The sequence below is a fragment of the Barbatula barbatula genome, assembly GCF_947034865.1.
Source record: "Barbatula barbatula genome assembly, chromosome: 7".
Classification (NCBI taxonomy): Eukaryota; Metazoa; Chordata; class Actinopteri; order Cypriniformes; family Nemacheilidae; genus Barbatula; species Barbatula barbatula.
In genome coordinates, this window is record NC_136770.1 from 2,023,088 (window position 1) to 2,035,427 (window position 12,340).

The 12,340-nt window shown below is 40.0% G+C and overlaps 1 protein-coding gene across 1 annotated transcript; it reads left to right on the forward strand.

Moving 5' to 3' along the window:
- Nucleotides 1–12,092, forward strand: ccdc85al (coiled-coil domain containing 85A, like). Its single transcript, XM_079460355.1, has 4 exons — nt 1–692; nt 2,062–3,031; nt 8,518–8,575; nt 11,267–12,092. The coding sequence occupies exons 1-4, from the start codon at nt 462–464 to the stop codon at nt 11,283–11,285; spliced, it is 1,278 nt and encodes a 425-aa protein (XP_079316481.1). The 5' UTR covers nt 1–461; the 3' UTR covers nt 11,286–12,092.
- Nucleotides 12,093–12,340: the final 248 nt, after the last annotated feature.

Below are 12,340 nucleotides of genomic sequence, written 5' to 3' on the forward strand. Positions count from 1 at the left end.
ACACACGAGAGAGAGAGAGAGAGAGAGAGAGAGAGAGAGAAGTCGCTGCAGTCACGCTCATTTCTCCCGATCTCTTGCTAAGGATGCTGCCGTATCTCCATCGCCTCCATGAGTATGCTGGAGCGCGCACGGACGGACGCAGGAAAGCGCACCGCGCCGCTTGAAAGCGCCCATACCCCGCACATCATCCCATACGATCACTTTGCCGAACTTGAGAGAACTATGCACGGGAGTCGACGCTGAATAGCCGGGGCTATCGTTCTGCATGCCGCCCTTCCTTCTACTCGTAAGCTGCATCAGCTGTTGCTTTGGGAGAAGTCGAGCCGACTCCCACTCTAAGGGCATCGGATACGAGCATCACTCCGCGATGCGCTCTCCGTCTCCCTGACTCCAGCGGATGCTGACTTCCTCATTAATATTTCATCAGCACCCGGTATCGCATCAGCATCTCGTCTCTTCTGATGGAGAAAGCACCGCCTCAGCTGTCTGGACCCAAGGCTTCGGAAAGTCCCGCAGAAGACATTTCCAACCTCACCGACGAGGAGCTCCTTCAATGGAGCAAAGAGGAGCTGGTGCAGCGACTCCGGAGGTCTGAAGCCGATAAAATGAGCGTTATTTTGGACCACAGCAATCTGATTCGGGAGGTGAACCGCAGCCTCCAGCTGCATCTGAACGAGATCCGGGGGCTGAAGGTGAGCAGATCATGGGTGTCTGGAGCGCACCTGTGCGTGTCCTGCAGGAATAACGCCTGGAATATTGTATGCTTATGTGTATGTTAAAATGCAAAGCTTCTCAAAACACATCAACTTTGAGATATAACTTTCCTCTTCTATTATTACCTTGTTAGTTTATTGAACTGGCAATTCTGTGTTGTATCACACCTGTTGTGTGTGAGTGCGTGTAGGGGGTTGGTGGGTGTCTGGGGATAGAAAATATCATTAGCTCAGTATAAAACAGTCGATTTAAAGTCTTGTGATGTATGCAGATGGTGCAACAAGGCAGCACTGCAGTAGCTTTGCACTGTTGTATCTTCAAGGAATGTTTAAAAGCAAGAAATAAAAAATATTACTGATTGGTTACAACCTCTTTAAGATACTTTAGGTTCATTACAGATTCTGGAACCCAAAAATGACATTTGAGTATGCCAGGTCAATATTTAAGTTATACAGTATGTTGCCAAAATGCAAACAGGTTTTACTTATGTTGTAATAATTTTTTTTAAATATTTGTTCAATTACGTTGTGAGCATTTCATTTGCTGTTGTAAATAATATATGCTTTCTATCTGCTGGTCATTGGCCTTGAAAATCCTGGTCAAACATTTACTTCGACATTTGTGGGTTGATAACAGAGGCGTCATGCACCCATTTTCTAAGGGGTCACAGTGTGCACAACACACAGGAACATGTCCTGTATGTACAAATACATACATTTAAAGCAATATTATAGAGAATATATCTTAAGCGTATTCAAAACACTGCACAAATCATTGCGAGTATTAAATTACAACACTACCTGATATCTTATATATGAATCTTCTTCCCAGTAAAACAATTTTTTAAGGTAAATGCATCAGTCTGGTGTATTTTGGGTATACAATTTTGTGCTATAGTAGTAAAAGAGTCATTGTTTGCATACTAGCATAGAACGAGTCTGACCAGTCTTGTTTCGGGGACGGGTTTCCGCGAGCCGAGCAACCGACTGCTGATTATATCATTAGCCAGCGCTGTTGCTTTTGTGGCCGGATTGATAAATGTTAAGCTCCTGTACGTGATCAAAATGACGAAAATCTCCAAAAGATGTCTAGGGTCCGGCACATAACTGATATAGTGTCTACCTATAGAATCGTGCAACTGAGTAATAGATGCGTAACCTGTCATAACAGACTTTTAAAAAATCTAAGGGGGCATGTGCCCCCTCTGTTTGAATGGGCGTGACGCCTCTGGTTGATAATACAATTAGTTTGATCTGAAAATGACTATAAACATATACATTAAGATTTTCAATTATTAAAACATATTTTTTAATAATCTATTTTTGTGTTTTCTCTGGTGATGTTAAGGATGTAAATCAGAAGTTGCAAGATGACAATCGGGAACTGCGAGACCTGTGCTGCTTCTTGGACGATGACCGGCAGAAGGGCAAGCGAGTGACGCGTGAGTGGCAGCGTCTGGGTCGCTTTAGCGCCAGCATCATGCGTAAGGAGGTGGCGCTGTACCTTCAGAAGCTGGCAGATCTAGAGCGCACGCAGGAGGAGGTGATTCAGGAGAACCTGGAGCTCAGGGAACTTTGTGTGCTGATAGATGAGGAGAAGGGAGTTAGCGGAGTAGGCCACGGCGGAACGGGTTCTGTTGGATGTCGCAATTCCATCGACAGCCAAAGTGGGCTCCTGGTGCCCAGCTTGATGCGGGACGTTGGGGACGGAAGCAGCACATCTAGTGCGGGAAGTGCCGACAGCTCAGATCATCCACACCATAAGCCACTGCCTCCTGGGAACAGCAGCCCGGATCTCCAAAAGTCACGTCTCGGGAAGGACGGAGGAGAACGTGGGGAGATCTCCAGCCCTGACCCGCCTGTCCGACATAGAAGCACCAGCTTGGAGTATCCCTTCGTTCTGCCCCATCCCTGCCGACCTCGCTGTGGCTCCATATCTGTGCCCGACCACCGGCTGATTAGAGGGCTCAGTCCGGAAAAGTACGGCCGTTCGCTGGGCCACAGGAGCCCGGAGATTCAACCGAAGCACCATTTGGCTTCGGGACAGGTCATGAATCCAGAGCTCTATATTCAGAGGCACAGGGGCAGTTTAGGGAGTGGACCGGGAAGCCCGGAGTCTAGACAGCTGCTGCTGGGAACGTCAGAGCTTCATCATGACAAAAGCAAGCTGGGAGGTAGTCCTGAGATGCTGAGGCACCAGTACAACATGGGACCTGAGCACCGGAAGTTTGGCAGCCCTGGTAGAGAAGCGTCGTCAAGGAGACTGGCCGGAGATGAGCTGTCACCACACCATCGGAGCATTTACAATGGAGTGAATGGTGGGTCAGATTAAAAACTAAACATATTTACAATTTACACTTGTGAATACGCAACTTTATTATGAGAAATGGTGAAAAATCGAAGAAAATCGTGAATAACCCACGGTTGCGAAAAAAAGATTTCCTTCAGAGAGTAGCAGCCTATGGTATAAGCCTCACCTCAAGGAGAAAGATGTGACTCGCTTTGCATTCATTAGCTTCTGAAGATGAAATAAGAACCAGAAAAGATCAGATTGATGCCCTTAAAGAACTCAAAAGGCCAGCGAAGAACTTCTTCAGCTCGCTTGTGGAGGTGTAGATAGAAGTATTCGTTGCGGCTGTCAAAATAACCAGCTCAACGGAAAATCAATAATAGTTGTTTATTGAACGATACATATTAGCTTTAGAAATTGTAAGGGCGCTTAAGAATGGCTTTAAACAAAACAACTGTTGTCGTCATGGAATGCTTGTGGGTTTGGGATTGTCATGCGTATCTGTATGGCTGCTGTGTTCATTTGTCACTGTCACAGCGCCGCTTCTGCTGTTGGTCCCATTGGGAAAACTACATGTCAACCGACCCCTGCACACTTCTATATCATCCTTACATTCCCTGGATTATCCCAAATATTGCCGTTCAAATTTTGCTGCTTAATTTGAAAGCCTAAATCACATATTTGTGAACATGACAGTAGGTTTATTCAGCCAGGTTTGGGTGCACTCAGACCAGGTTTCTGTCTTTTCCAAGAAAAGAAAGTTTATTCACAGTTCATACACACAACAGATATCTTTACGTTAAAGATCACAACATCTCTATCAGTGCTAAAGATTAACTTTATTACATTTAGTCGATAAAACAACACAGTCTGATGGAAAGAGAACATGGTGACCCTATAGTGACGATAATAAGGGAGCACAAGCATCAGTTTTTATTTGATGTTTAAGAAAACTGGCTCCTCAGTGGTTTCTCCATCAAGGTCGACACACCATTTTGACCAAACTTTATTAAACAGTATATTATAAAGTGTACAATTTAATCAAAAGTCATCAATCAAATGAACTCAACTGTTTTATTGAATAGACATCAACAATGCTTGGCAATGAACACAATAAGTTAATTTTAATATTTGCTCAAAATGCTCAACAAAACATCATGTCCCTGCAAAATGAAACTTATAAGAATCACACCGTAGGTTAGGCAATGCTGTCATGTTAATGGCAAAAGCCATTCTCCACGCGTTCTACATGCATGAAGTCCCATGAGGAAAAGCTCAAGACAAAGCTTTGAAACTCAAAATCATGTGAGATTTATTTCTTAGCTTTACTTCAGAGTTTAAATCCGAGACTTTGCTAATATCACAGATAAGATCTAGGCTTTTAAAGCCGAGTTAAAAGGGCCATTACACCACTCTTGAGAACAAAAAAAGCTATTTCCTAATAATATCTGTATGGCTGTAATATGAAGTCAGACCTCTTTAAACTCAAGCTCTCTATCTCTGGGGAAGCCTGTGGTTTCAGTAGACCTGTATCTCAAACTGTGTGTGTTTTAGTGTGAGCATACATGCTGTGTTGTGTGCTCTCCTCGTGACCTTGGGAGATACCCCCCTCTGACTCCAATCTAAATTTAGCCCAGAGGCCGTGTTTGCTTCATCACATACAGTAGGCGAATAGCTGTCCGCCATGTCTCGCAGGTGTCCGCCTCTCTGACTGATGTAGGGAAAAATTCAAGTTTGCAATGTTCTCCAAGTTCTCGAATGTCTTTGTGACACTTTTTTTATAAATAATTTATTTGTTTTATTTGTTAAATGTACTGAATGACACGTGGAGTCTCGTGGCAGTTAAGCTTCTGCATGAAACTCCTAAAGAGTGTAATTGGTTCACATTTAGATGGTGAATGATTTAAGCAAATTAAAAAAATAAGAACTGGCAAATGACGAAATATCCCATAATTCTTTGCATGTGAACCATATTCCAGCATGTTGTTTCCTCGGGTAAGAATATTACACTAAGCTCTTTGTCACGCGTCCCCTAATGGATTTACGTGGCGGCTCAGACTGTTGAGTCATGGCTTTGTGTGAGGATTGTGAGTTTTTACAAAACAAAATGTGGCTTTGTGGCTCAGGTCCCACATGTGTCTCTTTAAAGATGAATTAATGTGTTTTTTATCTTAAGAAATATATAGCACTGAATAGAAGATATCTTTAAGGGTGGTCCTACCTCATGCCCCCCCAAATTTACAATTTAAGATTTTGAACCTTACATTGACTTAATTCATCACCAATTGGATTGTAAAAAGTGCATAATGAAGACATGTTATTGGTGTAGAGGGGTTGAAGAAAAACTATTTATGATGTGTTCTATTTCCAAGAAAAGACATTCGGAAAGTAGACAGGACTTCATGTTTACATTGTTAAACCAGTTCATGGTGGGAATGTGAAAGTTGCATGTATTACGGCTCTTGTTTTATACACGATTAAAGGGATAGTTCAGCCAAAAACGTCATCATTACTCACCCTCAGGTTGTTCCAAACCGGTATAAACGTATTTGTTTTGCTGAACACAAAGGAAGATATTTGGAAGAATGTCAGTAACCAAACAGATCTCATCCCCCATAGTATTTATTTTCCTTACTATGGCAATAATTGGAGGACGAGATCTGTTTGGTTACTGACATTCTTCCAAATATCTTCCAGTTTGTGTTTTGCAGAACAAAGAAATGTATACAGGTTTGGAACAATGAAAAGGTGAGTCAACGATGAAAGAATTTTCATTTTTGGGTGAACTATCCCTTTAAGAAAGCCAGCAGCAGTTTGGAGAACACACGAAGCGAACATGACACTGCCTGCAGGAATATGAGTTAATACAATCATGAATGTGGAATGACCTCCAGTTAACATGTCAGTGTGAGGCATAGTGGGTATTATTTAGATAATGCAGTACGGCAGTTTGAAGACCCCACTAAATTATTTTATATTTAGGCATATGAACGCACCATTCCTTTAAACGTTTTCCACTTTTTAAATATTTTTTGGGGTCAAATTCACTTGCATTTCATTTTGACCAGAACTTCACGTCTGAAATTGCAATTTAACTCAATAAATGCAATTCAATTTGATTTCAAGAGCTTTACTACAATGTGAATTGTTAAAAAACTGCTTTAAAGAAAACACGTTTTAGAACAAAATCATAAATTTTGCATTTCCAAACAAACAAAGCACATTTCTTGTCATCATCATTTTAAATATATATACATTTTCTACTAATTCTATGTTGTGTGTACACATAAATGATTGCCGTGTTGACAATCTGTATACAAATCTGTACCCTTTAAGGTAAAACACATCGTCACTGGGGTGGTACCATTAAGGAATCCTTTTCGTACCTCTACGGGTGTATCTGTTTGGGTACATACAAAGATTTAACAAGATGCGCCACTGCCTTTATGATGAATGGCAAGGAATGCAACACTCAATATGGCCGAAGGAAGTCCCGTCTTCCAGTAAAACGAGTCAATCGTCAATGAATAATGACGATTTTCTGAGGCGATGCTCTCATGAGGCGCTTGCCAGCCTGTGTGCAGGCACAGTAGATGGGGCGACATCGAAAAAGGTGCTTTTTATCGTAATTGAAGCTTAGCAAAGCAAAGTTACGATACAGTTCATGTCATGTTTAAATATTGATCAGAAATATGCTGTTTAAATATGATTTATGCCAGCATTTTTAGATATATATGCCTTCCCTCATTCAAGTAGATAGGACTGTGGACTTGCTTTGACGTAAATAGCTGCCCAGAGGCGTTGCAAACATGGCCGCCGAGTGGCACGACTTTCCAAAACTGACTTTGGTACATAGTTGGATGTACTGTGCACCTTTAAATGTACAGTAAGATGCTTTGCATTACGAAAACAGGAAATGCTCATTTGCACGAGGTAAAGATGATGGGAATATTAAAAGACACCAGCGTCTATTTACAATTTTATTGCTAAGATTACTTATGCTGTATACTTCGCAGGAAAACGTGTAGTTGCTCTTGTCACTTAAGAACCCCCCCCCCCCCCCGTCAATCCAGAGTTTAAGCGTTCTAATGATATCTAAAAATATAGGACAATCTCCCATAATCCCTGTTTTACGATGATGGAAACATGTGTATATCTGGTTGTGTTGGTAGTAATAGCAGTGTGTGTGTGTGTGTGTGTGAGGTTCTCTACCTCTACTCTGCTTCTCTCAAGACAGACTGAATGAGACAGGTCTAAAGATCCGATAAATGACCGAGAGCAAATTGATGGTTTAAAGTTAACCAGACAAGAAGAGCATGAGATCATGAAACAAGACAATGCAATTTCAATATTCAATCTAAACGTGTACTTTGGGTATTACTATATTGCTAAACCGTGTAGAGATTATGAAAGAAACAATTCACTTTTCACAAGAATAATAAATCCTCCACCATGCATTTCCACATATATTGTGGAATACATAATATTTATGATGTCAAAGCTGCATTTTTCATACAATGAAACATACCGTGACCAGGGTCTGTCAAGCTCCCTTTAAATGACCCATGTGTGATATTAGTGTGATATATACAGTATAACTGCAGGTTAAATGTACAGTTCATCTGTCGTTTGATCTCTTGATCATCAGCTTTGGTGTGCGTTCACGTCTCTTTGTCACTTCCCGCTTTATCTGTGTTAAGGTTGATGTACAGGCCTAGATGTCAGTCAAATCCTGTAGCGTTTCTTAGAAGTCCACAAACCCCCATGAATGTTTAATGGAGGGCCGCGTGCGAATGCCTGAAGCAAATGTGATAATGAGATGAAACAGCAGAAGCAGGATGCCAGCGCAGTGAATGAAACATAGAGCACTATCGATGCCTGCTTAATGGATGTGATCTCAGAGAGAATGGATGTACAGTCACTGTATCTGAATGAGGATCGAATGTCTTTAAGCAGTGAGGAAAGCTTGCTAACCTCCCATCGGCCTGTCAATGAAAGGTGCATTCTGCACGTCACGTTTGTGTTGTACTGTACGAGAAGGTGACACTGAAAGAGTATCTTGTGTAGATTATAGCAGGTTTCTCAGCTCAAAGACTGTCACTATGTGTGTGTGTGTGTGTGTGTGTGTGTGATGGGCTGGCATATGGCAAAAGCAGACAGGTTCACAGTCTGTTAGTCTGGGCCAGCAAGCAGGAGAAAAGCAGTCAGACAATATTTTTGAAGAACGTTGGAAACCAAACAATACTGGCTTCCATTGAATGAAAACAAAACATAGAAGAAAACTTAATGTGATAAACCTTATGCCATTCATTTTGACATTGCAAATGTAAAACACAAAGATAATTTTGGAATATCCAAGTTGTACATTGTTACACATAATACACAAATGATCTTAAAACACCTTTAAAAGCCAAATCCAAACACCAAAGGTACCCGGTGTTGAAGTTTGCATTGATGCAGTAAGCTGCTATTATAAATCATGTCAGTAATATCACAAAATTATTTTCTTCACAGCTTTGATTTCAGCTGGATGTTGCAGCAACAACTGCAGGAATGTGAAGATCTGGGACAGGTGAGTTCTGCCAGAATATCTTGGGCTCCGTTCCAAACCTAGCTCAGCAACCTCACTGCATTTTTAAGCATCCTGATGCAAAGCCTTTAACACATAAAAAGCAACAAAACTATGCTGCTTTGTACAATCCTTCTTTGTATCGCAGGCCATTCTCGTATTACACAACATTTTCATTTAAGATGGAGAATGAGGATTTAAATATTTTGAGAGTACTATGAATATGTAATGTTTCACTTAAAAACAATTGTGTGTCGCTTTTTACTGTTTCCATCGAGGGAACTCACACAATACGGTATTATTAAAAAACTCACACAATTCTGTATTGTTATACGTACGTTGAAATGAGGTACTGGCGTAACACTGAACTTAAAACAACAGTTCAACATTACAGTCCCTAAAATCGGTTGTCCAAGTTGACATTTGTAGTTTTTTAGGACTAATACTGTCCTCCGAACGTAGTCAAAGATAGCAAGCTTTATTATTACAGTTAGATCATGCGACTTTTGCGTGTGCTTATAATGCATTTTTATTATTAATTGGGATTCAGCCTATTTTATTCAACAGCTTTCACTTAAGGTAGGACATCTAAATGATGCGCAGTAAAACGCCAGCATGAAGTAATACTCCCTAAACTATGTTTAACAGATGCTTGTAATGCAACGTTTTATGAAGCGATTATTTCGCAGCCATAAAACAAAGGTGAAAATACAGTACCTGAATGAATGAATGAATGATCTAGTTTAATGGCTCAAACAAATCTCTAAACATTTTCGCCGAGCAAACGTCCTCACATTTCTCAGAAGAGCTCATAACATCACGTTTGTTTAGTTTCCTGAGGGACTGCGCCGTGCACCATCAGTCCTGGAAATTACATAGCAGTCAGGTAACCTGATTGGACTTTGCCATTTTCACAAGTGCTTTCCAATTTTATGTGGAATATGCATCAGACGGACATTGAATGGATTGCGGCCAGTCTGCGCTGTCTGAGGCTGAGACTAATGGACTTGCTGCCTATGTAGAGCACTTCAATTCGGTCACTTATGAGGTTCCATTTCAGTGAGGATGCTGTGGCCAATAGTCATGTCCGGAGGGAATATCTGCACAATATTTGCTTATAATGACCCCTCGGGTTTAACTAGCCATTAAAATATGAGGAATATGAGAGAATAGTAAACTAAAAATGTTTTATATAGATCTAATCTATCAGTGATCACCTCAGTCTCAGAGTTTGTCAAGATAATATCTTATACAGGCTATAGTAATACACAGAAGGTATACAAGATCATTTTGACTCTGATATAGATCTTATTCAAATGTATTCAATTTCTATAGGCTGTTTATTATATTCACGGTTAGTAAGTGAGACTCATGCCGTTCCCTGTCTGTGTGTAATGCTGTGTGTGTGAATAAAAGGGAAAGGTGACCCTGTCTATCCGTGATCTCATAAAGGGATAAATATTCGGTTAATATTTAATAAGTCAAAGACATGCGTTTATCCTCAGGGAATGTTCAACAAATATCAACAGAATTGTAGTGTCACTGGGATGCTCCTTTTTTTTGTTACCTCTGTCAGCCAACGTGAAAGAATCCTGTAAAGGATAAGCCAAACCCAAACATTTTAATTTCGGTCTTTAAAGTACTTAAAGGAGCAATGTGGAGATTTTTATTATCTAGTGTTGAGTTTGTGAATTGTAACCATCGGCTCCCCTTTGAAGCACTAAGGTTGCTGACACAGAACAAAGATGCTGTCAAGTTTTCGCTTCTTTGCTGAAGGAGATCACGTATTACAAGCAGTTTGTCCGTTCAGGACTACTGTAGAAACAACATGACCGATTTCAATTAAGGGGACACGCAATAGAAATGTAGATATAAATAGCTCATTCTAAGATAATAAAAACATAACGCTTCATTATATAAGGTCTTTATACACCTCTCAATACATATAGCCATGTAGTTTTGGATTTAGTTTTCCCTTAATAATAAATATTATCTTTGACTAATATTACAATTTACTTGATGATCTGAAACATTAAAGTGACACCACTGTATATTATATTGCTTTTTTGTCAATAGACCCTCTAAATTACACACTGGACCTTTAAAGGGATAGTTTGTCCCAAAACTAAAAATACTTTTCACCCTCATGTCATTCTAAACCTGACCTTTTCTTTCACAGAACACAAAAGAAGATATTTTGAGAAATGTTGGTTACCAAACAGCATTGGATCACATTGAGTTCCATTGTAGGAACATAAAACCACTTAAACATTTCTCAAAATATCTTCTCGAGTCTAATACAAGTGTTCAATGACATGAGGATGAATAAACAATGACAGATTTGTATTATTAAAATATACATTTTAAAGTTATATTTACTACAGCAATGATGCTTTTTAGTCCATTTGAAACTCAGTTTAAATTTTCATTGACTTTACGTTATGGTTATTGGTAAAAAACAAACAAAAAAAGTGGATATGTTATGATTTGAGGGAAGAAGTGTGACTGTGTGACGATAATAAATTGAGCGACAGTTATACGATGTTTTTTTATATTGAGAAAGTAGGCTACAGCAGAAGAATAAACAACAAAATAGTTATTTTCAGGTGACCTGTTCCTTTAAATACCATAATTGTCTGGGTTGTTATTAACTGCGATCATTCACTGACAGTCAAATGTTTCTCTCCTTCACAGTTTCGATGGCTCCTCTTGACCACGCCTCTCACTATCTGTTTCACGGGGCAGATGTTCCATCCCTTCATCTCAGATGCGATGGCATGAGAAGTCAGAGCCCATTTCAGTTGTCATAACAGCGATTTGCTTTGGGGACCCCTGGACACGGTGCAGTCATTTCAGAGAGACTGAAGTGAGACACGAAATGTTTTTCCTGCCAGTCCCGGCGTAAGAAGACGCTCGCACAATACGCAGTCACACAGAGCTGTGAGAATATATTAGTCTCCTGTGGTTTACAGATGTCTAACAGAACTGCATCCGGGTACTCAAACACTAGAGACGTTCCCTTCTCTATATACGAGTCTCTCCGTGTCATTCTCACTAGCACTAGGACACATAAAACAAGGCGCCGTGGCTTACCCAAAGGTGCTTTAGTGGTTTTTTTTACCAAATCTGAAATATAAATTGTTCATTTTTCATCTAAACCTCTTTAAAGGACCATCAGTGTTTGTTGGTTTTTCCATATCTCTGATCGTTTTTAACAACAGTGCAATGATGTTTGCATACGGTACAAGCGAAACTGTACATGTTGTTGTCAGTGTTTGGCACTGATTTTGTGTGTGTGTACGTGTGTTTGTTGGCTTTTTTCTTTCGCTTAGCTCCTGTATATAACCTGATGAGGTTTCATGTTGTTTTATAGACAGAAATACAACATAGTACACATAGTCAATTAATGGATTAGTTTTATATGCATATAATGACTATTATTTTTGACTTACAGCTATTATTATAACGATAATAATATAAATATATCTATGTGCAAAATATTAAAGGATTTTCATTACTTACACGCGGCGGTCGTTATTTGTTTCACTAATTTAAGACACGAAGCTTTCGTCGGCGATCCAGCTCCCGTGTCGCTCATTCGGGTAAATCTGATGTGTTGGGCTGCGTCAGGATAACTGAGGATGAGAGAAACCCCTCGGAGAGCTTTTATAACACATCTCTTTGTAAGAAACTGGGTTCTTTAACATGGCTCATCTTCATTGGGTTTTAATGTTTTTTGTTTGTTTTTGTTCACTTCAATACCATGAA

What these genes read in the sequence shown, in the direction of transcription:
- ccdc85al (XM_079460355.1), top strand. Translation starts at nt 462, where the DNA reads ATGGAGAAAGCACCGCCTCAGCTGTCTGGACCCAAGGCTTCGGAAAGT. An exon ending in ACGAGATCCGGGGGCTGAAG is followed by an intron (nt 693 to 2,061) that starts GTGAGCAGATCA and finishes GGTGATGTTAAG; the next exon opens with GATGTAAATCAGAAGTTGCA. An exon ending in CATTTACAATGGAGTGAATG is followed by an intron (nt 3,032 to 8,517) that starts GTGGGTCAGATT and finishes TTTTCTTCACAG; the next exon opens with CTTTGATTTCAGCTGGATGT.